The 26,948-nt window shown below is 41.7% G+C and overlaps 2 protein-coding genes across 3 annotated transcripts; one reads left to right on the plus strand and one right to left on the minus strand.

Moving 5' to 3' along the window:
• Positions 1 to 320: 320 nt before the first annotated feature.
• cdk11b (cyclin dependent kinase 11B) lies at positions 321 to 17,522 on the minus strand. 2 transcript variants are annotated; one of them, XM_029435847.1, is made up of 20 exons: positions 17,462 to 17,522; positions 16,311 to 16,441; positions 15,705 to 15,844; positions 15,452 to 15,579; positions 15,191 to 15,335; positions 13,463 to 13,599; positions 13,198 to 13,323; positions 12,936 to 13,034; positions 12,462 to 12,578; positions 12,305 to 12,379; positions 9,440 to 9,663; positions 9,230 to 9,320; positions 9,020 to 9,141; positions 8,806 to 8,911; positions 8,552 to 8,673; positions 7,258 to 7,365; positions 6,807 to 6,923; positions 5,723 to 5,871; positions 1,440 to 1,629; positions 321 to 924 (listed from the first exon to the last, which is right to left on the minus strand). In XM_029435847.1, exons 2-20 carry the CDS (start codon positions 16,419 to 16,421, stop codon positions 832 to 834), a joined length of 2,400 nt encoding a protein of 799 aa, XP_029291707.1. In that variant the 5' UTR covers positions 16,422 to 16,441; positions 17,462 to 17,522; the 3' UTR covers positions 321 to 831. The 2 variants fall into 2 exon arrangements, with proteins under 2 accessions (XP_029291707.1, XP_029291706.1); XM_029435846.1 differs by having other exon boundaries at positions 13,463 to 13,638.
• A 4,244-nt stretch (positions 17,523 to 21,766) lies between these two features.
• Positions 21,767 to 24,175, plus strand: smim1 (small integral membrane protein 1). The gene is made up of 3 exons (XM_029435949.1): positions 21,767 to 22,607; positions 22,925 to 23,121; positions 23,515 to 24,175. Exons 2-3 carry the CDS (start codon positions 23,027 to 23,029, stop codon positions 23,636 to 23,638), a joined length of 219 nt encoding a protein of 72 aa, XP_029291809.1. The 5' UTR covers positions 21,767 to 22,607; positions 22,925 to 23,026; the 3' UTR covers positions 23,639 to 24,175.
• The last annotated feature ends 2,773 nt before the right edge of the window (positions 24,176 to 26,948 follow it).

Genomic DNA, 26,948 nt, shown 5'->3' on the forward strand with positions numbered 1-26,948 from the left:
GCAGGGAATGAAACTGTACTGTTATTTTTCTTCGGATCAAAATCATTTTAATTCTTAAGTCGCATAGCCATTTAAAAACAAAAAGGCAGAGCGAAGTCTGGGGCTCTTTTCCCCTGAAAGAACAAAGTACTGAGACAAAGTGTGCAGCGCAAAGAATGACATCACTTTTGGACAGCTACTACCAAGTTGGGTTCAAGGATGGATTTTTCTTTTTTTTTTTAGGCTTGACTTCCCTTCATTTTTTTTCTCCTCTGGCAGTTGCGGTTGTGTTTGCATAGCTTGGACAGAGTTTATAAATATAGGGAAAGCGGCAGACAAAACAAAGTTTCAAACTTTATTTTGAGCAATAACATCGTCCCCGTCATCAAGTGACATTGACAGTCCTAAGTACATTTCTAACATGATGCTGGATGGAAAGCCTCGGCTGCATCATTATACAGTAGCTCAGGCAGCCAGGAAATACCAACCATTTAGAAAATCTGGTCCTCTCTCATGAAGTATAAAAAGGGCAAATAAAACAAATGTCAAACATGAGAGCTAAACTTCTAACAGATAGATGGTTGTGTCTCCTCTTTAAGAGCTAAAATGGCCACATTTAAAATGGTGAAATGGTTTTTAAAAAAATACAGAGAAGAAGCCGAAAGGTCGAGCAAAGATTCTTCAGATTCAACATGTTTGAGCCACCAGTCTTGCTGTGAAACAGTCCTGACTATGTGGTAACAGTTGCAATTGGTCAGATATGTGACACTGTCCAATTCCAAAAGAAGAAACAAGTCCCAGAACTCTCTGCTCCCGCATTCGCTGTTAGACAGACGGGTATCCTGCAGTTTTTCAGAATTTGAGGCTAAATCCTGGACCGACTGCAGACACTCCCTGGTTGCTGGTTGTCAGATGGAAGCCTGTGTCTTTTAGGTCGTCATCGCCCTGGAGAGATTATGGAAACAAAGTTAACTCATTATTAATCAAGTTTCATAAATCTTCTGATATCACACACTATCATTTGTTACATATTTATGTTACTGATTAAGTACTTCGGAGACATTTTGATAGTGTTCATGACCATTGTTTATTATTCATATTTTTTAGAGTTATTACTTTCCTGGGTTTCAATGGAGTTTAATGTTTCGCACACTTTTCCACTTTGACAAGAATAAAGCTGAGATAAACAACCAATACCGATGGCATGAAGCGGTCTAATTTGTTGGTCGGATCGCAAATAACAGTAACTTTCATTGAAAGTATCAGCCTTAAGCTTCTGGGTGGGTAGGATCACTGCTGAAAAAATTAGGGAGTAAAGGGTGCTCATCATGGAAAACATAAGGAGGAAATACCCGGACACAAAGCAGAAGCCTGTAGGTCTTTAATCTATTTAACACAGACAGCGTTCGGAAAGCCTGGTAGCCGTATGTAATGGAGAAAGTGGAGCCTAATGTCCTTACCAGGTGACTGTAGCCCAGGCCTCCCTCGGGCGGCCGAGGACTGGTGCCTCTCTTCACCCTCTGTTGCTCACTCTTGGCCGGCCAGGTGGGGAACATGGACGGGTCGATGGGCAACGGCGTCTCACGGAAGTACTCGTGCTTCAGCCCTTCGTCCGATAAAATCCTCTTACTGGGGCAGTAGGTGAGGAATCTGCAAAACAGTCGACCGAGTTCATATAGAGATGCTAATGCATTCAAGTACAATTCAATAAAGAAGCACAGGTAACCAGGCAGCTCGAATTGTTGTGTGGACTTTTAATCTTTATTCAGAGACGTCTGTGTGTAAAGGAATAAATAGAAAGTTGTAAAGCTTAATTTTGAATTTATTTTGGTGAAGAGGAGATCTTGTTCCAGACCCCTGAGTGGCTCCTCTCACCCCCAATTCTTTATGCAATTCAAATATGTCTGATGTTTTGCTCAGACGGCGCTTTCCCCAGTTGGAAAACCAATCAGGGCTTTGACTGATGGATTAACAATGGAGGCCTCATCTTTCAGTATCCAGTGTTGATGGTACATGTATTCAGTGGAAGCGATACATTCCTCAGTGCGTGCTATATTAAATAAGAAAGCCGAGTTTGAAGAAAATGTGCTGGTTTTCCTGTATCCTGCAGTCATTTGACGTGACAGTGACGTAGTCTGATGCAAGTAAGTAACTTAGTGCATCAATATATTGCTACACTTACCATCAACACTGATTGTACATCCACATAAAAAAGCTTGCAAATGTTCCTGTTACCATTTGCTGTATTAACTAAACTACATCAAGACAGACAATCTGGACACGAGATGCAGGCCTGACACGAGGGGCCAGAGGGTTTGTGCAAGGAGTCCTAACTGGTTATGACAGGATGAACACAGCAAAATGAGGAGCTGCTCAATTGTGATAATTGGCTTTCTAACTGTGTCTGATTAGAAACTTCCATGTGTGAGCAGAGCAGCATGGTAAAATAATTAACACCAGCCTGAAAAGATTTTACTGAACAAATTGTCTTTGTTTTTACGTGGAAGGAATTCCTGAGAAGGGTTCCTGATTGGGATTAGACTCATACTAGCTTTCTGACACGCGGGGCCCATACTTGCATTGAAAGGGACATTTGTGTCCACCTCATTGTTACCGTTTAGGAATTCCAAGAATGTGCATTCTTCCTGCACCTGTGAACTTACTCATCGTCAGCACCCTCAGGACCCAGGAGCCCTGCTGGTGTTGATGAGCCATATAGACCTGTTTATATCTACGATCCAGCAGTATTCTGGCTTATTCTCTGGCTAACCATATGAAGGCACTACCTAGTTTGATGGGGTAATCCTCAAACACGTTCCTGCACAGTGGGGTGTGAAATTCCAAACAGCTCTGATGTCTACCTGCCAAACTACAGCTCTAAACTTATGCTATGCCACGCTGTCCGAAGCTTTTCAAACCACACTTCTCTACCAGTTGACCTCCTGAGGTCTGAATCTGTCCCTGGGTAAACGTCTTGTGAGTCTTCCAACAGCTGGAAGGTTTCAGCTGTACTGGACGGGCGCCAAACTTCCACTGAACCGCGATCTCTTCACAGTGGACATGCTGTTGCCATGCTCTGCAGCTGCGAGGTAACCAAGCGGTATGGTTTTCATTTATACGTGCAGGCAAAAGGCTCTGTGGGTGAAGATCTTACAAGAGAACTCAAAAAGCTTGTTTCCGCTCTTTGCAGCCGCTAAACAATGCTGATCTTCGGAATGTGCAAGAAAGAGTTATGAACCCATTACTCTAATTATTTTCCGTATTAAATGTGTGTTTTCTGAAAGAAATTACCGTAGTGGTGGAGCATCACCATGGTGAGGGTGTATGTGCGAAGCGGGACTGCTGCTGAGGCATGTTGATGAATTACCAGTCTGCTACTGTTGTCATGTTTTAAGTCAGCTTGCCAGAAATGTATCGACTAAAAAATATATTTAAAAAAAGAGCTGAAAGAGTAAGAAGCTTTGATGGGTAGCAACAGGTTCATTCAAGTAAGGGAATGTCCTGTGTAGCAGTCATGCTAACGGTTACTGATATTAGTGCTCAATATTTGCCTTCCGTTGATATTGATCGGTGTTCCATCAATAATGGATGGAAAGTAACACGTGGATATTTTTGAAGACTAATTCAATATTTTTTACCTTAAAATTGTTTCAAACCATGTAGACCAGGGGTGGCCAACTGCGGCCCGTGGTCCATTTTTAATTGGCCCGCAGCAAATTCTAAAAGTATAATGGAATATGGCCCAGATAGAAACTTGTGCTTGACTGTTTTGTACTTCTTAGTTCTAACACAGAAACACAGTTTTGACTAACTTAAAACATCAAGTGTCAGATAAAGCTTGTGCTTTAGATTTTTACTGATTGCATGTGATGAGTCTAAAGGGAACAACATAATTCGTCATGGCTCCGTGCTACAGCGGGTTTATTCCCTGAGATCAGAAATCGACCTGTTTTTGAAAGAGAAGTACCGACCTCTTCATGAGCTGAGAGACCCTCCATGGTTGGCAGACTTGTTTAGTTGATCTTACTGGTCATCTCAGCACTGAACAAGAGCCGACTGCGCACATGAGAGCATTCTGTGTGAAGCTCCGTCTCTTTGAGACACAACTTCAATGTTGCGCACTTCCCCACGCTGTCCGAAATCAAATGTGCTTTTCCAAAGGCCAACCTTTCTGATAACAAGGGAAATATGTGTCTGTGATCACGTCTCATCTCATGTCATGTCTCTCATCTCATGTCACGTCTCATGACAGCATTCAGTCAGCACTTCCAAGATTCTTCTATCGTTGAGAAAGAAATCGAGCTGATCAATGCAGAAGAAGTTTGAGAGTCTGCAACTAGAACTTATATAATAATAATAATAATAATTATATACGATAATTCCCTGAAGAATCAACATCAGCTTCTCTGCCTCCCCGACTTCTACTGGAGCTTGGGAAAGTTTCCTCTGATGAGACGCCACAGCACAAAGAATGATGAGTCTGTTCGGCTCATACATGTGAGAAAACATTTTCTCTGAACAAAAGCAGATTGAGAACCAAAATGAGCGACAGCATCTCTGTGATGTCCTTCGTATCTCAAACACCAAACTCACTCCTGACCTGCAGCATCCTTCAGTCTAAAGCACAGCATCACTGCTCCCACCTGAGTGCAACGCATGTTCCCATTATAGGAGAGTTAACACATATATTACACAGTATTTATGTAAGGTAAATGTTTTAATACATTCAGTCAATTAAAGTTGATAACATTGTTTAACTAACTTTAGTTGATGTGTTAACAAGCCCAATAACTTATTTGTTTAACAAGCTTGAGATATCTCCCCCCCCCCCCCCTTTATACAGGGCTGTGAAGAGGATCACCATCCTGACTGAGAAGCAATCTGAGGCTCCTGTTTTGAGAATGAGCTGCAAACCCTTATTGTAACAAATTAAATGAAACCTCATTAATAGAAAGCTGTAATGGAGGCTGCCCCCCCCCCCCTTGAGCATATTCAATTATCAAGCATAATCTACCTCCATTTGATAGATTGTTTTTAAGGCAATATACCTCACCTCGAGTGAGCGGCCCAGCCCTTCATATATTTTTCTGTATGCGAGAAAGGTTTTGACACCCCTGATGTAGACCATCAAAAAAAATAGAATATATATATATATATATATATATATATATATATATATATATATATATATATATATATATATATATATATATATATATATATATATATATATATATATACATATATACATATATACATATATACATATATATATATATATATATATATATATATATATATACATATATACATATATACATATATACATACATTTCTTTGTTACTCATAATTTTCTTCCTAATTTACTGAAATAAATATGCTATGATGCACTCACCATGCGGCAAGAGCTAGGTCTGAGTATCGTTTAAAAAATAAAGCTATAAGCACCCTTAAAAGTGATACCAATACCAATGAAGTAGTTTATTTGACTCTTTTCTCTCTTCCTCATTCAATACCCATAATGTGAATGAGATACTTGGTCTGATGCTACATAGCACTGGGTTATTAGTACTGATACCCAGCCTCAGCAAGAGCTATAGTGGTTATCAGTCTTCCACACAGCTACTCAGGCACATTAGAAAGAAAACATTTGGAATACCTCCGTCAGACAGACTGCGGTGTAGTTAGGACGCAGTGCAGCGTGTGTGAGCTGCACTGCGGTGTCTTGTGTGTGGAAACCTACTTGTTCATGAGGTCGAAGCCTTGATCTGAGAGCAGCGCTCCAAAGCGCTTTCGCAGGTTGTTGTATGGATACTCTGTGAAAGTCATTTTCTTCACAGCAGGCAGCTCGCCGTAGCCGGGCCAAATCTTCTCGCTGGGTGACCCCAGATCCTACAGACAGACAACACACAGTCAGCAGACAGCATGCTGTTGTGCAAGGAGAGATGGATATGAGATATTCCCATTTTGGCAAATGTATTCGTGGACCACAGACATGTGGCAATAAACCAGTCCTAAGTACATTTCAATGCTTTAATTCATAGCTGCTTAAGAGTGTAGGATGACTTGGGAGGCCTGAATGACATCAGTCCAAACGACTGTCATGCTTTAAGCAGATCGTAAGCAGGGCTGACCCGTTACCGTCTCCTTCCCTTAGCCGTTTCCTCAAAGTGTCTGTGTTCAGCTCTCAGCACTTTAGTACAGTCTACCTGAATCACTGTGGTTTGGAGTTTATTTCACTTCTGTGTTCCCATTTGAACTTTCACATATCAGCCTTATTTTACAGTTTGTTGATTGCTTTCAGCCGTATCCGAGTCTTGTGTTACTGCTGATGCACGACAGACCTCCTACTGTTCCAGCTTCACATTAAAAGTTTTCCACTTGCGAATAGGCGGGTTCCTTTTATGGTTAATTAGCGGTTCTGTTCCTCAAGAAGACCAGGTCTAATCAACCAGACAGACATTTTCTGCTCTATTAGGTCAGTGGATCAGTTGTTCTTATTGCAGGGAGGAGTGATACAAATATTACCATCGACAGTGCGCAGAAAAGGGCTGCAGCCGACAGAGTCAGCCTCACGGCATGGTTCATTTTGACTACCTTCCTGTACTATGGAAAAACCCTATATGGTGATCTTTTCAGTTTCATAACTTCAAGAGCTGGGTCAACGTCTTGCAACAGCTCCACCGTGTGGTGCACTACAGAACTCCACGCTGACCTGCTCTGACAGAAGACACACTCAAAAAGATTTACAGTCTGTAAACAGAACAGCTTTACCCTTCGTGGTGAGGATTTATTTAATTTTAAAAAGGGCAAATGAGGGCATTTACCTTAAAAACCTTGTTAATTTGGTCGATTTCAGATTTTCCAGGGAAAAGAGGTTTCTGGGTGAGCAGCTCGCCAAATATGCAGCCCACTGACCACATGTCCACAGCTGTGGAGTACTCCTGTGGAGAGAAGAACAAACAGTGGCAGACCGCAGAAACACCAAGTAGACAGTCTGCCTGGCAAGCTCCTACGTTGGAGTCTGTCTCGTGTGTGGAAGTGGACGAGCTCTGATGGGCTGCTGGACCTCGAACGTCTGGCTGTGTAAATCATATACTGTAAAACTCAAATAGTGTTTCAGTGGTATTTGGATCTCTTAAAATATTTTCTCTTGGAAATTAATATCTTTGGGTAAACCAAAATCAATCAAGATGGTGTAGCCACATATATGAAAAGTATTGCATAGGTAATTTATGTTTCCTGTGAAGTGTGGAAGTAGTGAAGTTGATTTCTCACCTTGGCTCCGAGCAGCAGCTCTGGTGATCTGTACCACAGGGTCACCACTACAGGAGTGTAAGGCTTCAGCGGGGAGCCGTATTCCCGGGCCAAACCAAAGTCGCCAATCTACAGGACAGGACAGTTGCCCCACATTAACACCACTAAACAAAGAGCAATGCCTCAGTTAATGGGATTTCATGAGCCTCTGACGTGTCATAGGAGATCAAATGTACACCGGTGCAGAATTATTCAAGTCGCTTTGGAGTTGAAAAATTACAAGATGCAGTGTGATTCATATTTTCTATCATCAGCTTGCATAAAATTCACACTGAAAAATGTTTAGTTTATTTACACATCGACTCTGTCTGACGCTCATTTTGCCAAAAGTTCACGCTCTAATGGACTTTAAGTCAGCATGTGTTTGTGCAAGTGTGCCGTGTTGCTGCTCGCTCGGGAGAAAGTCGTACATCATCAAAAGATGGATTAAAGGAACCCCGTTCATGAGTTTCTGTACTACTATACAAAAATATTCCCTATTTATTTGAGGGTTAAGCTTTTTTACAACATTTAAAATCAAGTCATAATTCCTGGGCTGGAATTAGTGAACTATTGCAGTGCCCTTAAGGTTTCAAGATCTTAATATGAAACGCTCAACATTAAAATCATGCTCATACTTTGAGTTTAACATCAATCCCACACTACTAGTCAATCATAGATCCCTGAAATTTAAAGCCTATTTTCTTCTACAAACTTTTCATAAGACAACTAAATAAAAAAAGTTACACCACATTGTCCTCATATCTGTCCATTTTCTTTATCTCCAGTGTTACAATGAAATGTGACAACAGTATTTACTGTGTCATGTAATGCTGGCTAGAGTCTGTGTCCCTTAACAAATATCCTTCAAGGCATTGCTGTTATACATTAATCTGTGACGTTTATTGCATTACAAACCTAACAACTTTCTCCGTCTGCCTAATGATTTTACTACACTTCCCAGAAAGCCCGTCATTAACTCCCAGAGCTACTTGCACTTTCAACTTTAAAGCTGGAGCTTGTGGGGATATGATAATATCTAGCAGACCAACTCGTCTCTCACAACCATTAATGTTGAAGTGAATTGAAAAAAAGCTTTTCTCTTAATAGACATGATTCTGTTAAATTAAAAAAGGTGGAGAAAACAACTTCTACTTGCTTAGGACTCCCTGAGCTGCCCTGAGGGACCCAGGGCGCGCAGCTGTTGCCAAGGTAACAGCTAACTCGCTAGGCCCTTCAGGTCGCAGAGCCTGCGTGAAAACCAGTCCGAGCATACCTTGAGGATACCCTTGTGGCTCAGCAGCAGATTCGACGTCTTCAGATCGCGATGGAGAATCCAGTTATCGTGGAGATGTCGGACACCTCGCAGCAGCTGGATCATCAGAGTCTTTACTTCACCTGAAAGAGAAACGTCATGATGTAACAGAGCTGCTGTGAAGCGGAGGATTTAATGCTGAACCCATGAACAAAGACAAATAAATAAAGCCAGAACAACATTTTCTTTTCCCCTTTCAACTTTTTACACTTTACCAGGCAGGAAGGGCTGCTTCATGGTTTCCATCAGACTCTTCAGGTCATGTTCTACATAGTTCATCACGATGTAGATCTTGTCCATATTACTTCCAACAACTATTTCCTATTAAGGGGGAAAAGCAAGGGTTCAATAGAACACTTAAAACACACTTAAATGGACATTATTGAATAAAAGTGTTAATATCTAAATGTGATTTCTAAGTTCTCTCACCCTCACTGTGACGATGTTCGGGTGCTGAGCTTTCAAAATTGTATTGATTTCTCTCAAAGAGGTGATGGGGAAGCCCTCCTTCTCCTTCTCCATCTTCAGCCTTTTCAAAGCCACAATTTCATCTGCAAACATGAGGCCGTGTTCAGTCTTCAACAATAAACACACCTGAGAATCCCAAAAGCAAATGGACCTAGGTGTTGACTTTTATACCCGTCTTTTTGTCCTTGGCTCTGTACACCACACCGTAGGTTCCCTCTTCTATTCGGTTCAAGCACTGGAATTCCTCAACACTGCGACAACCCTGAAAACAACAAACAATAGAAGACTTCAACATACTGCTGGCTTACATAGAAGATTACATATACATAAATCATTTGTGGCTGAGCCCAAAAGAACATTTGCGATACGTTTGGTGCCGACCTGTAAAGCAGGCAGATATTTGGGCAGCTCCTTCTTCAGCTCCACAGGGGAAATTGGGGGCGAGTCTGGGATGTAGTTTTCTTCGGGCGTGGGGGAGCGAGAATGAGTTTGAGACTGAGGCGTGGGGTCACCGTCTCCTGCATCATCATCCTCCTCGTCCTCCTCTTCTTCATCCATGTCCTCACCACTCTCCTCGGAGTCATGATCAAAACGGGACTCTGGCACTGTGAGGGGGATGGTGAAGTCAGTCGAATGTTGGGAAGTGAAGATTGAGTTGCTACAATTAGGTTATGGAGGTCAAAACTTTTAGTATAAAAAGAACAACTTCACGGTAGAGCGGGCAACCCATATACAACGGGGTCCCGAGTCGTTGCCGCAGCGGCCCGGGGTTCTAATCCGACCCATGGCCATTAGCTACATGTCATCCCTCTTCTCAATCTCAACTGCATCATCATTAAAGGCATAAAAAAGCCCAAAAAAGTGTTACAACTTCATAGCAACACATTGTTGCTTTTGGCATTATTCAATTTTGTGAGTGACCCAACTGTATGGAAGTGCAATACTAGATGGTTGGAGTATCCCAGCATTACTCATTGCGCGGCTCGGCAAGCTTTAATTCAGGCGAGACCATTTGATCCGGCCCTCGAGGTCATTCATAAAACACACGCAAAACAAATCCACTAGCAAAGAAAACTAGACGGCAATATAATAAACAGCCGACTGACTGTTTATTCAGGGTCCCTGAACACAACACAAGCGGAACGTATCAAAAAACGTCCATTTTAAACGAGACTGTCGTTGACATCAGTGAACGCAGCGTGGCTGTAAAACAGAGAAAGGTGGATGCAGAATGTCGCACTTCCAGGAGAAATGGACTGAACGATGATTTCTTTGTGGAAGTAAAAGGCCGGTGTGTCTAGTTTGTGTGGACGGGCTTGCGGTGACGAAAAATTATCTCGAGCGTCATTACTGCACACAACATGCCGAACTGCACGAGCTGAAAGGACGAGTGCGTTTGGATAAAGTTAACGCTCTTCGGAGGAGTTTGGCCCAACAAGCAGCTCTCTGCAGAGCGTAACATACAAACATGGACAGATAGAGAGGTAGACCACCACACCAAGAACAGACTGTTCCACCACTGCTGTGCAATTATCACTGACATGTGTAATACTCACTTTTTTTATTATCAACCAGTTGGTACTTATATTATTTATTCTATTTAATTATTGTTTACTGCCTTTTTACTACATATGTTCTTTTGCTGTGACAAGATACATTTCCCCGTTGTGGGACTAATAAAGGATTGTTTTCTGATAAAACAGAAAGATACTTGGATAAAAAAGTTGCTTTTCTGCATTTAGCATGTAAGAAAGGTGAAATGAATGGGCTGTGTCTTAAAAACATTTTGCAGAGGTTATGAGTTCTATAATTAGTATGGCCCTCGAAGGATGTTGTAAAAGAAAAAATGGCCCTCGATAGGAAAAAGGTTCCCCCCCCTGATTTAATTGGTGGCTCGCATGGCAGGAGCCACCAAAGGGGTGATAAAGATATGACTGCAGTCGATACAGATATTTCATAAAAACAAGCAGGGCTATTACATATATCCCATAAAAACACAGTGTCTGCTCTATTAGCTTACAAATAATAATACAAATAATTGATAATAATTGATAAAAGATGCAAATATAGACCAGAAACAAGATATTTAAACTTGCTCGGCCCAACACGGACTCACTGTGGAGTTGTCAGTTTTGGCGGTCTATCAGCACTACATGGTAAATGTGCTCTTGGACGGGTAGATACATGGTGGGCTAGTATAGAAATAAATAAACTTAAGCTCATTAAAAATATGTTATCATAAGCATGCTTATGAATAGGGACATTTGCTAAAAAATAATTTATATCGCTAAATTGGAGCATTTAAATTGGAGGATACTACGACCAACCTGGCACTTTTCACCATTACATGCTAGTTAGCTCGTGTTTCTACGGACGTAAAATGGATCGATTTCTTATTAAAAAGTTGCACACCAGGTGGACAGAAACAAAGCATGACAAACGAGGAACATGAAGATTTGGTCATTTGGAGCGGCATTTCCAAATGACGCATCCAAAATTCAACGAAATGTACGCACCTGGAAGTGAAATTAGTAAATAAAATAGAGCAGCTTTCTTCTGTTTCTGGACAACAAAGGCTCGTACACAGGACAACTAATACAGCTGAACCATTAACTGAGGCATCTTTTGAGATCGCATGGATTTGAAAACTCTTCTCAGACTCAAACATTGTGAAACTGCTTTTTGGCTTCAGCAGAAATATTGTTTGCAGAGTTTGACAACATCATCCCAGTATTAAGGTAATCCTGCTTTTAATGAATGCATTGGTTGGCTGCATTGCATATTGTATGTTCTGGGTGGGATGACAGATTAATAAGCAGTTAATGTAGCTTTTCATACTTTGCGGTAAAAGTGGCTCTCCTATTGACTTTGTCCTGTCAATGTGGCTCTCACGTTAAAAAAAAAAAGTGAAGACCACGGGAGTACTCGTATTGTTGCCGTGTTTGTCCCCGTATTACTAACATCAGGTACTAGTCCTGTGTTTTGAACTTTTAGTGGTTGGGCTACCTTTTCGTTTGCATTTGGATCAGTTTGTATTTTCTAAAATGGTTTCCAGATGCAAACCGTTTACATAAAGGTTGTTTTTTTTTTAACACTCAACGCCAATAATTACAATTTAAGTGAAACTTTGCAAATATGCCTTTGGATGACTTTCAAAGATCAGTATCATCTCATATTAGAATCGAAAACAGTCTGTTCATCACATGTCACATATCACATGACATCACATGTGCCGTGTTTACCCACCTGCAGGTATGTGATTTCCATTTTCCGTCTCCTCTTCAAAGTCTTCCACTGACTGCTCGTCTTCACTCACGTCCTCTGAAAAGGAGAAAGCCACTGTGTTAAAGCTGAGGTGCTCTGTAACTGGACATAAGTCACAGTAGTGGAGCAACAGTTTTACCTGCACTCTGCTCAGACCTTGCTGAGCCTGAAACAGACTCCCCTTCCTCTTCTTCACCCTCACTCTGGCTGCTGGAGTCCTCTTCGTCATCCTCTTCGTCAGAGCCTGATCCTGATGCTAGACAAGGAATGAGAGACAAGAGCAACTAAAAAAAATACTGCAATACTAAAACTACCACGTCATCTCGCAGTTGTTGGTTCTGGTGGTTATGCGTCAACACCAGAACATTCCTGCAGTGCTTCTGATCCACTTATCCCTTCTTGTTAAGTTCAACACTATAATAACTAACATCAGTGAGCGATTTTCCTCATTCCAGCTTCCAGTGAAAATGTCCTACCAAAGGAGTCGGGCCTCCCCACAGTGTTTAGCCATTTACATTAATAGAGTAGAATAGAGGTCAACCCAAGTACTGTGACTTTGCTGTAAAATGGATATGTCTGCTTTTACTTTAAGTGTGGGTTATATATCCTTTACCGATGGAGGACTCTCCTGAGCTGGTCTTCCTCTCGCTGTCACTGATGTCCTGGACGTCTGCGAGCAGGTCTTTGCCCTCTGGCTTCTCCTCCTTCAATGCTGCAGACATAACCAAGTTTGAGTTACATTGAAACGTATGAAACAATGAGAATCTTGGGGAAACTGAGTCATTGCACATGATACAGTTGAGCAAAAATATAATAACGGCAAATAAGGATTTTTTTTTATAGATTTGAAATCATAATCCAATTAATAAACTTACTTCCACTTTTCCGTGGTTCGCCGAGTTCGGATCTGTCGCGGGGAATGCGGGGGGGACTTCGGCTGTGGTGACTTTGTATTGACTTGTCATCATACTCCTCAGGTAGCATCCTATGGGTAGACGGCACTATGGACAGGATAGTCTCTTATTATTCAAATACTGCAGATATAGCATCACAGTTCCCAGGGTTACTTATGATTGGTAACAGGACTGAGACTATGGTGGCTTCAGATTTTGAGCTTGGTGTTTGTATTTATTCACTGACCTTCTCGTCGACCACCTCGCTCTTTGCGACGCTCCTCAGCCCTCCTCTCCCGATCTTTCAGCTCCCGTTGCTCTTTCTGCTGTTCGCGCAGCTTTCTGTCTCGTTCACGCTGGCGCTCCAGCTGTTCCAGCCGGTCCCTGTGGTCCAAAAAAAACCCAGGAGAATCCAATCGGGGTCTGTTCAGACAACCAAAAGCCCAATCTCGTCAATGTTTGTTTATTTTAGTTTGGATTGTTAAAGGGATAGTTTGGATCTTTTGAAGTGGGGTTGTGTGAGGTGCTTATCCATAGTCAGTGTATCACCTACAGTGAATGGTGGTCGGCACATTACATTACAGGTCATTTAGCAGACGCTCTTATCCAGAGCAACTAACAGTTAACTACAGGGACAGTCTCCCTGGAGCAACTTGGGGTTAAGTACCTTGCTCAGGGGCACAATGGTGCCGTGAGTTCAATACTGGTGTTCAGTTTGGAAGGCGTACCACCAGACCACTAGGCTGTCACCACCACATTCCCAGTTTGGTTTGGAGAAGCAGACAGGAGTACCGGCATGGAAGTAAAGCAATGAACTGCTGAGGATGGGGGTGTCAGCAAAACGTATTTTAGCCACCAAAAACAAAAAATCCATCAGTTTAAGTGTACGCTATATTTAGAATATTGTCACTACTTGAACTTGCAGTCAGACGGCACTTTCTGTCTATTAACTGAAGCCATTATCTATGCTCTCATCAAAACCACTCCAGACTCCATTGACAATTTTAATTTACAGAACTTCAGTTTGTTCGTTAGTGTTGTGGGACTTTGGTGAATCTGAACTAGCCAGTCACACAATAACGCAAACAAACGGATCACGGCAGCGATAGACCAGCAACTCCCGTGTTTTGCAAGGTAAAATCACTGTTTTTGTCAATGGAGTCCTGGTGGCTTTGAAGAGAGCATAGATAACGGCTTCAGTTTCCTGTTGGAAATGGATGTCTGATGGCAAATTAAAGAGGTGAAAATACTCTAAATATAGCATATGTATAAAACTGATATTGACTTTTTTTGGTGGGCCTTTATTAGGCTGCTAAGATACCTTTTGCCGACGACCCCGTCCACAGCAGTACATTGCTTTACTTCCATGCTAGTTTTCCTGTCCGTTTCTCCAAATTGTGAGCGTGCTGACCGACATCTATACAGACTATGGAAAAGTATCTCATACAACCCCAATTCAAACAATCCGAACTACCCCTTTAAAGCTTGTCTTACTCATACATACAGTTAGTTTGTGGCTGCAGCATTTCTGATACATTCACAGCTGTACTCATGATTAATATAGTGCAATAAGACAACCCACATTGGTCGGTTGTTGGGTGTCCACTTGAGTCTGCATGTTAACGTAGGATATCATTTTCTTTTTAAAAGCTAACAAACCTACAATCTTGCCACCTGGACTTGAGTGAGGAAGGTAAAAATAAACCATATACAGTACATTGCATTTACATATATACCTAGAGTACAGTAGCTATAGATTTGAAAAGACAAAGGAAAGACATTTACATCAATTTCGTAGCTCAAAGGCGTTAACATTCTGGAAAGTTGAATACTTACTCCAACAGAACAGGTGTTGGCATTCACAAATACGTATGATGATTAAACTCAAGTGGAAATCAAAAGAGTAAATACTTCTGTGCCTGAATAAATCCAAGCTCATCTAATATATGGTTCCTTTCCCAGGGTCGGTGCTCACCTCTCTCTGCGTGAATGAGCTCTGGCCTGTTCCCTTCGTTTCTGCCTCTCCCAGTCTCGCCGGGCTTTATCTTCGTCCCACAGGCGCTTCCTGCGTTCACTCTCTCGCTCTTTTTCTTTGTCTTTGGGTCGTACATGTTTCACTGCTGTAGAAGTAAAAACCCATGAGTGGAAGCAGATCCTAAAAAATAGTTCCAAACCTATTTTATTCAGCTGTAAAAACACACGTTTGTGTTAATGTAATTAAGCAGCACTTCCACACCTCCTTCAGCAGAGTGACTGCGATGACGTCTTTTCTCTTTTCTCTTCTCCTCCTTTCTGTGGTGAGACTTGTCTTTTCTTGCTATTTGCTGTGGAGGCTTGATTGCTAATGAGTCATCTTCCTCGGCCCTGCATATATGTAAAGAAAACATTAAGACGATAAAGAGGCAGTGACACTGTGTTGCATATAATTTTCAAACCATGACATACATACTTTGAAGTTTAACTGTTACATGCATACTACTTCCAAGTACCTGTCCTCTGTTGAGTCCTCCCGTGTGTACGGGGAATTACGAATTGTTATTTCCATCTTTTGATCCCGTAGTTCTCCTTCCTCCGGAGTATCTCGTTTGGCTTCCCGATCATCCGACTGTGGAACAAGGCCCTGTGTGAACTGTGCGAGACAACAAAAGCATGTATTAGCAGTTTGAACCCTTATTCACTTATGATTATGTTAAAAGTTAAGAGCTTGTCTTTTTCTGCCTTCTATGTGAAAGCAAGCAAATGTAATTATAAGATAAATAGTGGGATTCAATTCTTGATTCCCAGCAGACAGAGGAAGAGAGACACTTGACATAAGATTGTGAATGGACAAACGAAGCACTTGTTAATTAAAAGACATCTAAAATGTAAATTATGTAATATAGATATTACAATTTTAAGATTACGAATAAAATCTATTTTCCTTTTGTCGATTTTATTATATAACTTGCCATATCTAAAAAAAATATTTTTAAAATGAGCATTGTGAGTTTTAATGGATATAAATAATTAGGAGAAGAGTGACTCGTAATTGTTTTGAACACCATATCAACATGTCAGGGTCATATGGGTGTTATATTAACTTTGAGATACTTTACATTTTTCTGGCGCTTGGGGTCCGTTTTCTCTTCTAATTCTCTTCTGCGTTTTTTCTCCTGGAGGATTTCGTCAAGAGTTTTTACTTTCCAGGTCTCCTTTTCGTCCCCCATCAGCGTCCACTCTCCACCGCCTGCTCCACATCACACAAACACATACCAGACTTAGTGTCAGTTCAGCTTCGTTTGAGTAATAAAGAGTTAGGCTTATGCAGAACTAAACGAACCAATAATACATGTTATGATTAGAATTCAATCATTTGCCCTTATATTGGAGTATGCTTAAAACACCTCTACTTTACTTCCTTGGCCAGTACATGAAAATGTTGGCTTGGCAGAATTACCCTTCCATAACTGAGATATTTTGAGCCCTCGTTGTAAACCAGCAGGTCTTTAGTGAAGACCTTTAACTAAAAGCTGATATGCACTCGCTGTTCGGCATAGACCCAGTCCAGCAAGCAGCAATTATTTGGATAAAACATCGACCTCATTAACTGATTATACAAATGCTATTCCGTGCCATCCCACCAAAACGCATTGCGCGGACCAATACCAAAACACCCACTGTAAACGCCGTCATGTTTACGAGAAATACACCAGCAAACGAATAATTCAGTAATACACTCAATTCGCGTTCTTATAATTGTGGTGAATCTAGTATGGGACATCCTATTATCTGTATTGTTAAGCTCTAGTTTACTATACGGTGCATCACAACAGCATGTAGCAGTAAGCTAGCTAACGTTAATAGGCCAATTGACATTGCCAAGACACTTGGATAGCACTCTAACGTAGTTCATAGTTGTTTTATGAATACATCAGTGTTGGAATTGTAAAGTACCAGCAACATATGCCAGTACAGTATGATCAATGGTAGATGAGTTTATCCTAACGTTAAACTGGCTGAGTGTTGTGAGTTCAGCGGCGGGTGCTAACACATTAGCTAGGTAACTTTAGCTAGCTAAAACTAGCATAGGTCGACTGTTGCTAAACAACTTCTGTAGCTAACTACGTGATTTTCAAAGGAATAGTTAGTGCAGCTGGCTGAGCTATAAACCGGAGAACCCATAACTGTGTCCGAATATGTACTTAACAGCCTATGTAAAGAAAAAATATTATATTAACCAGCGAGCAGGTGAAATGGTTAAACAAACCTGAAGTATGCGCAGCGGTATTATGGCACACCGGAAGTCTCAACGCGTCAGTAACGTCTGAAAAACGTCCGATGTGAAACGATGACTTCCTCTATATATATTATATTATATTATATTATATTATATTATATTATATTATATTATATTATATATATCATATCATATCATATCATATCATATCATATCATATCATATCATATATATTATATTATATTATATTATATTATACAACACAATACAATACAATACAATACAATACAATACAATACAATACAATACAATACAATATAATACAGGGTTTGCCACAGAGCCCGGTCGGAGAAGAAGCTACGTGGTGCCTCCCATCCATCCATCCTGTGGGCCCACCACTCATGGGAAAAACCGCTGGGGTCGGTTGCGCTGTCACACGGGTGGCAGTGATGGTCAGGGACCTCGACCGACCAGACCCGGCCAGCAGAGGCTGGCTCTGGGGATGTGGAATGTCACCTCTCTGTGGGGGAAGGAGCCGGAACTAGTGCGGGAGGTGGAGCTCTACCAGTTGGATCTGGTGAGGCTTACATCTACGCACAGTCTTGGCTCTGGAACCGTACTCCTGGATAGGGGTTGGACTCTATTCTTCTCCGGAGTTACCCAAGGTGTGAGGCGTCGGGCGGGTGTGGGGATACTCACAAGTCCCCGGCTGAGCGCCGCTACGTTGGAGTTCACCCCTGTGGACGAGAGGGTCGCCTCCCTATGCCTTCGGGTTATGGGGGGGGAAACTCTGACTGCTGTTTGTGCCTATGCCCCAAACCGCAGTTCGGAGTATTCAGCCTTCTTGGAGACCCTGAATGGAGCCCTGCAGGGGACTCTGTAGTCTTACTGGGAGACTTCAACGCACATGTGGGAAACGATGGAGATACCTGGAGAGGCGTGATTGGGAGGAACGGCCTCCCTGATCTAAACCCGAACGGTCGTTTGTTGTTGGACTTCTGTGCTAGTCATGGAATGGCCATAACAAACACCATGTTCGAACATAAGGATGCTCATAAGTGTACGTGGTACCAGAGCACCCTAGGCCAAAGGTCAATGATCGATTTTGTAATCGTATCATCTGACCTGAGGCCGCATGTTTTGGACACTCGGGTGAAGAGAGGGGCGGAGCTGTCGACTGATCACCATCTGGTGGTGAGTTGGATCAAGGGGTGGGGGAAGACTCTGGACAGACCTGGTAAGCCCAAACGGGTAGTGCGGGTGAACTGGGAACGTCTGGAGGAAGCCCCTGTCCTGGAGATCTTCAACTCACACCTCCGGCGGAGCTTTTCAGACATCCCTGTGGAGGTTGGGGGCATTGAACCTGAGTGGGTGATGTTCAAAACCTCTATTGCTGAAGCTGCGGTGATGAGCTGTGGTCTCAAGGTCTTAGGTGCCTCAAGGGGCGGTAACCCTTGAACACCGTGGTGGACCCCGGTGGTCAGGGAAGCCGTCCGACTGAAGAAGGAGTCCTTCCGGGTTATGTTATCTGGGAGGACTCCGGAAACAGTTGCAGGGTACCAAGGGCTAGAAGGGCGGCAGCCTCTGCCATGTCAGAGGCAAAGCAGCGGGTGTGGGAGAAGTTCGGAGAAGCTATGGAGAAGGACTTTCGGTCGGCACCAAGGTGCTTCTGGAAAACCATCCGGCACCTCAGGAGGGGGAAGCGGGGAACTATCCAAGCTGTGTACAGCAATGGTGGGACCCTGCTGACTTTGACTGAGAAGGTTATCGGGCGGTGGAAGGAGCACTTTGAGGAACTCCTGAATCCGACTAAAACGCCCTCTATGGTAGAGGCAGAGCTGGAAGCTGATGGGAGATCATCGTCAATTTCCCTGACGAAAGTCACTGAGGTAGTCACACAACTCCACAGTGGCAAAGCCGCAGGGGTTGATGAGATCCGTCCAGAAATGCTGAAGGCTTTGGGATGTTGGACCAACGGACCAACTCTTCACTCTCGCAAGGATCCTGGCGGGGGCCTGGGAGTACACCCATCCGGTCTACATGTGTTTTGTGGATCTGGAGAAGGCGTATGACCGGGTCCCCCGGGTGATACTGTGGGAGTTGCTGCGGGAGTATGGGGTGAGGGGGTCACTTCTGAGGGCCATCTAATCCCTATACGCCCAAAGCAAGAGTTGTGTCCGGATACTCGGCAGTGAATCGGACTCGTTCCCAGTGAATCCGAGGCGTAGTCGTGGAGGAGAGGGGTTGCAGTTTGGTGGCCTGAGGATCTCATCGCTGCTCTTTGCAGATGATGTGGTCCTTATGGCATCATCGGTCTGTGACCTTCAACAGTCACTGGATCGGTTCGCAGCCGAGTGTGAAGCGGTTGGGATGAGGATCAGCACCTCAAAATCTGAGGCCATGGCTCTCAGCAGGAAACTGGTGGATTGCCTACTCCGGGTAGGGAATGAGCCCTTACCCCAAGTGAAGGAGTTCTCGGGCTCTTGTTCGCGAGTGAGGGGACTATGGAGCGCCAGATTGGCCGGAGAATCAGAGCAGCGGGGGCGGTACTGCAGTTGCTTTACCGCATCGTTGTGACGAAAAGAGAGCTGAGCCAGAAGGCTTCGTTCCTACCCTCACTTATGGTCATGAAGGCTGGGTCATGACCGAAAGAATGAGATCACGGGTACAAGCGGCCGAAATGTGTTTTCTCAGACGGGTGGCTGGCGTCTCCCTTGGAGATAGTGTGAGAAGCTCAGCCATCCGTGAGAGACTCGGAGTAGAGCTGCTGCTCCTTTACGTTGAAAGAAGCCAGTTGAGGTGGTTCGGGCATCTAGTAAGGATTCCACCTGGCACGTCCAGCTGGGAGGAGACCCCAGGGAAGACCCAGGACTCGGTGGAGAGATTATATCTCCTCACTGGCCTGGGAACGCCTCGGGATCCCCCAGTCAGAGCTGGAGGATGTGGCCCGGAGAAGGGAAGATTGGGGTTCCTTATTGGAGCTGCTGCCTCTGCGACCCGACCCCGGATAAACTGTAGACGATGGATGGATGGATAATACAATACAATACAATACAATACAATACAATACAATACAATACAATACAATACAATACAATATAAAAAACACAAAACATGGGAAATTGCAATTGCAATTGCTTCTGGGTATTATTAAAGTAATTGGGATAGTTCAAAGGACAGTTCAATTTCAATTGTAAGATAACATTGCTCCATGTCAGCATCATAGACTGTATATGTTTAAAGCCACAGAGGAAGTCTCTAAAGGTCCTTTGAAGATTAAACTTGTTCAAGGAAAGATTGTAAACATTCCCCCCGCATGATCAAACCATGTTGTTGAAATAAAAATTCAATACCTAGTACATTTTGAATACCTTCCCTTCCTCATGCCTATGAATTTCCCAAATGGCAGCATAAGGTATTTTTTTTACATATCTCTGCACATTTTGGAGCACATTATATCTGCTATGACCTTGTTTATGATGTTAATAACCGAAATGATTGTCTCCCTTTACTGCTGAAGCCAAGGGAACCCAAAATAAAAGTGCATATAATCAATCAGAATCAGAATCAGAATCAGAATAATTTTAATTAAAGGAATTTGCTCTGGTAAAGTTGGTGCATAAATATAAAAAATGTACAATTAACAATTAACAATATATACAAAATATAAACAGTAGGGGTGATGTGCAAATAATAATAATAATAATAATAATAATAATAATAATAATAATAATAATAATAATAATAATCTTATAATACAAAACAACAAGTAATCTATCTGTTTCACTGCAACAAAAAAAAGAAGAAGCTTAATGTGACCTTTTAAGATGAGTACATTATTGATACATTACTAGGTAATAAAACAAGTGAATGGCTGAGATTGCTGGATTTCTTTACATTTTAAAACATAAGAGGGCGCTGTTATTCCAGCAGAAACACTGCATCAACATGTTTCTCTTGTGCAATAGAGCAAAAGAGAAAATCTTTGAAACAACACGATGATATTATATTCAACCAAATCACATTTTCATGCAGGGGAGTTATATCTTAAAAATGCACAACACTAAGTATTTTGCTTTGTAGTCCACTATCTGCACAGGATGTGATGAAACTGAAGAGTAATCTTAAAGTGTACTTTATCACAGAGTTGTGTAAGAAAAGCTGGAATACAACCAACGGATTTATGACGAGCTGAGCTAAGTGGAAACATGAACTATGACCAAGGCCTGATATCAAGCAGCAGGAGGGCTCTCTCAGTCTTTAAAAGTGAGCAGCAGAGCTTTGTTGGCAGGTTGTTAACAGTTTCCAACTCATACAGGTGAGCACTAATTAAATTTATTTTAATATGGGGATATACAGTGAATTCTGCTTTGGGTGATAATCATCAAATCAAATCACTGCTTTGGAGTCTGATTATTTCAATCATGTGGTTAGATTTAGCTCCGGTGTTGATTAAACAGCTAAAACTTGACATACACAGGTAGGCCACTGGAGCGTCAGACCGGCACGGCAGGGATTCGCATTTCCAGTAGACTACAACAGGGCGACCCGCTTGAAGAGGTGTCTATAAATGATCCATGGCTGTGACTAGTGGTCAAACGAGCAGCTGTAAAACGGTGGATAAACAACTATAATTCCCCCGTTAGTTTTACTGCTTACTCTTCCTCGCTGCAGTATTAGTAGTATTGTTTTTAATGAATCTATTCGGCATTTAATTTCCTATAAATTCTTCACAATAAAAGTCCACCGTTATTTTGTTATTTAAAAGCTTTTATAATGAAGAGGTAACATCCGGAAATGCTTGGTTTTCATCAGCAGTAACTTAACATGACTCCTAATGTAGCTTAAAGCGAACATGACATTGTCAAATAAAGCAAATATCTAAAAGTACAAACAGGGACGAAGGAGATAAACTAAACTTCTAACCACAGAGATTCAGTTAGAAGCTACATAAGTACTGAGAGCTGAACACAAACGCAGACTTTTAAAAATGTCCGCGTATGTCTCCCGCACTGACACGAGCGGAGTCACGCGCGTAACACCGGCTAGTTTGAGAAAGAGAAGGGGGGTCGGTCGCCATTGGCCCGCTAGGAGGCGGGTCGGGCGCACTTTCGCCCGACTCCGGAGATGGTCCATCTCGGGGCGCGGCTCGGCACAACTCAGCACGCTACAACTGGTAATGGAAACGCAAATCAGCACGGCATGGTTTGACTCTGCGGCCAAAAGTGGCAATGGAAAAGCCCTAATGATTCATTGGCACCTAAACTCATTTTAAATGTCATATTATGTTAAACATGTTTACACTACATTTAAACTGCATTATGATACAATGCATGCTGATTATTTAGGCTTTTCTTTTTGACAAATTGACTGCAGTAAGTTAGTTTTGATTGTCATCATTACTACACATAATTATACCATATTCAACTTTACTTAATTTTTTTACTGCAGTCAATATACCTTTAATGCTTAATGGAGAGTTTATGTGTCCAGGCTGAGCAGTGAAGCGCTGTGTGATCAGCTTATACAGCCCATGGTGAGCAGTGACTCCAGGCAGCAGATAGATCAACCTCTGAAGAGAGGAACTCTTCCCACATGGACTCCGACACTGCGGGCAGCGTGCAGTATGACCGCTGGAACGAGGACAACATCAACATGCACGTAGACCCACCACAGTCTACTGTGAAGAGGTGAGACAAAGTGACACAAAGATCAAATATTAAATTGTAAGGAAAGCCGCTACACACCCATACTGTGTTGTGCTGGTTGCGTCAATATATTAGTGATGTTAACCAGGTCCATGTTACCTGGGCTTATTTGGTGCACTTTGAGAGCAAAATTAAGATTTGGGTGGGCTTTAAAACATTTTACACACCTAAAATGGTTGTATGGTTTTTGAAGGGGTTGAATTTCATGTCACAAAATATAAAGTTAGCCTTTAAACCTAACACCAGTTGAATGCGATAGTAAGATTAAGTTTTGTAAAACCTTTATGGTCAAAGTAAAGTGACAATGTGGTGAAACCAGGTCCTAAATAATGTTAGAGTGACAACAGTTGAGCTGACTCTCTGTCACATTCACAGGATCTACAACACAGTGTGTAGCGGCAACTCTGGAAAAGTGGTGAAGATAGCAGGAGCTTTGGCTGCACTGGTGTCCATCTACATCCTAGGATACGTGACAGGATACTACGTCCATAGGTGCTGATGGTGGAGCCCTGAGAATTTGGATAAACCACAACTTCCAAAAAAGTTTTGTAAATAAAAATCACTAAAGAATGATCTGTCTATCATCATCTATGTCCTCCCTCAGTTTCAGTGTCAGTGTCGTAGTCATCAGAGCAGAATTCTCTTTGTTGCTTTTCTTTCCTTGCATCATGGATCACTTGCATCGTTGTGCATTTGTCTTTTTGGACAAATCACCGCTGCATGGATTGATTTTGCAGCTGGTTGAGCGTGAAAAGTCCTTTTAATTTTGATGATCTCCAAGCAACTACTTTCCTTTGAGGAACATTCATCAACCAACATAGAACTTCAAAGTATTTGGTAACTTTAAGTATTACTGCAATGCTTACAACAAACAGAAACTCAAACTTCCTTAAAATGAAATCTAGTGCTTACCACTTAATATGAAAATAAGTTGTTACGACAAAAATAACTAAACAATTGATTCTGAATTGTTGAAATGGATTTTGTATCTGCATGGAAAACTCACTTTTGCATTTTAAATAAATACCATACCTTTAATTTATTTCACAGACTCTGTTTTCTTTGCATTTCTTTCCACCCCCTGGCAAACGTGGCCATGATGTTGATCTCTGAGACATGTTTGTGTTTATACCATCTCTGAAATATTCACCCCTGACGATATGTTTTCAGTCACTGTGGACTTGGGGGACTGGATATTCAGAGCAGAAAATGTCTGATGCATACTTGAAACCTAAACCCGAGGTTACAATTTCAAGTCAAGTTGAAGAGTATGTTTGGCTTGTGTCCTTCACCAAGGTCTCCATACAACATGTTACAACAAACATTTAATAATTGGGTTTAAATGTTCACTGTAATGGACTTTTGACCTCTTAAGAGAATTTCCCTTCTCTGTGAATCTTGGAAGCAGTGAAGCTGCACCAGACATCTCTATTTAAGACTGAATAACCCAGATTATTTAGGAGTATCAGAACATCTCACAGAAGTGCTGTCTTCATACTCATGTTATTCATAACAGAGTCATGGGGAATTAAAGGATTAAAGGATAGGTCCACACATGTTGTGTCTTAAAAGGGTAATTACTTCTGCTGTTTCCCTCCCTAACATGCTCCCAGTGTAAGTGATGGACAAAAATCTGCAGCACTTGACTTTTGCAAGATACAATGAAGCAATCGTCTGAGTAAGATATATCAAATCAAATGTATTTATATAGCCCAATATCACAAATTATACATTTGTCTCAGTGTGCTTTACAGACTGTACAGGATACGACACCCTCTGTCCTTAGACCCTCGCATCGCACAAGGAAAAACTTCCCAAAAGAAACCCCACAATTAAAGGGGGAACATGTTAGAAACCTCAGGGAGAGCAACTGAGGAGGGATCCCTCTCCCAGGCCGGACAGACGTGCTGAAAAAGAGAAAGTATGGATGAATCCAGGAAAATGTCAAAAAGGCTTCCCGGTGTCCAGCAGGATCAGGGCAGCAGGCGCAGCCACGATTCCTGATCCTGACGTAAACTTTATCAGTGGCAACCTGCCACATGAGAGACACAGAAACTGTGTACCATAGTACATAGTACACATAGTACCTAGTTGGTTTATAAGGTACTATGAGATCTTTAAGATATGCTGGAGCCTGACCATTAATTGCTTTGTAAGTCAGGAGAAGGATTTTGAATTATATTCTATATTTAACCGGGAGCCAGTGCAAAGCAACTAATACAGGAGTAATATGACCTGTTTCATAGTTCTTGTCAATACACGTGCCGCTGCATTTTGAATCAACTGAAGAGTCTTAAGCGACTTTTTGGGACAACCTGATAACATTGAGTTGCAGTAATCCAGCCTTGAAGTAACAAATGCATGGACTAGTTTTTCTGCATCATTTTGAGACAGGATGTGTCTTATTTTTGCAATGTTACGTAGATGAAAGAAGGCAGTCCTTGAGATTTGTTTTATGTGGCCGTTAAACGACAGATCCTGATCAAAGATAACGCTAAGATTCCTTACGGTGGTGCTGGAGGCCAAATTAATGCCATCCAGAGCTTCTATGTCATTAGAAAATGCGTTTCGGAGGTGTTTAGGGCCAAGTATAATAACTTCAGTTTTGTCTGTGTTTAACATCAAAAAGTTGCTAGACATCCAAGTTTTTATGTCCTTAAGGCATGCTTGAAGTTTAGCCAATTGATTGGTTTCATCTGGTTTAATTGATAGATATAATTGGGTATCATCCGCATAACAATGAAAGTTTATAGAGTGGTTCCTTATAATATTGCCCAAAGGAAGCATATATAAGGTGAATAGAATCGGTCCAAGTACAGAACCCTGCGGAACTCCAAGACTGACTTTGGCTGTCATGGAGGATTTATCGTTCAGATAAATAGGACTTGAACCAGCTTAGTGCGGTTCCTTTTATGCCAACACAATGTTCCAGTCTCTGTAGTAGTCCAATCAAGTGGATATCTTCCAAAGTTCCAATCTTTGTAGTGCCAAATTATATATTTTTGTTACTGTCCTTCCACTGCAGGTCAGTGGGGAAAATGCTGAAACACAAATGGATAACTTCATTTTTTTTAAAAGGATGTAAGTTTGGAAGATGTCCACATGATTTGTATCACTTAGACTGCTGAAGCCTCAGCTTCTGATTCACTTTTTAAATATTTTTTGCACAATTAAAAGACTTTCAGTTACATTTAAGAGAGTTATTAAGGGATTTTTTAATGGCTGTTATAGGACTGAATACAGCAATCAATCTATCAATGTACGGTCACCTGACTATTGTTTTAGGACAGACTTGAAGAATTGTGAAGCTATCCTAAATAAATAAATATTCGGTCTGATCTGTACAGTGCAATCAGCTGATCATATAAACATTAATATTATCGGACACCAAGTACTTTTATTATACAATCAAGCATCTCGGGCTGCAATAAGACAATGTGGCACATAAGAAACGCTGACATGTATATCAGTGGGATTGTTAAGTTCATTTCTATTTTTGTCAAATCAGCTCCACTATATCCACTTCAAAACACTATTACAGCTTTGTATAGGTGTATAAAACAATCTATTTTGATAAGAAGAGGAAGCAAATATAATTCTGGTATAGCAATAAAACAATATTCACTGTATGTGTTTCCAGTTCAACCGGTTCAATGTACAAAGTCCAATAAATATAAAATGTGCATTTTGTTGTTATTAATCAGTATAACTTTAATTTTTAATAAATTCTTACAATAGCATGTACATCACGAGGATATTTATAATATAGTTGTATGATGTTACAGAAGGTCTGCTTTAATTCACGAAAA

This window comes from Cottoperca gobio, chromosome 7 (assembly GCF_900634415.1).
Source record: "Cottoperca gobio chromosome 7, fCotGob3.1, whole genome shotgun sequence".
NCBI classification, from domain to species: Eukaryota; Metazoa; Chordata; class Actinopteri; order Perciformes; family Bovichtidae; genus Cottoperca; species Cottoperca gobio.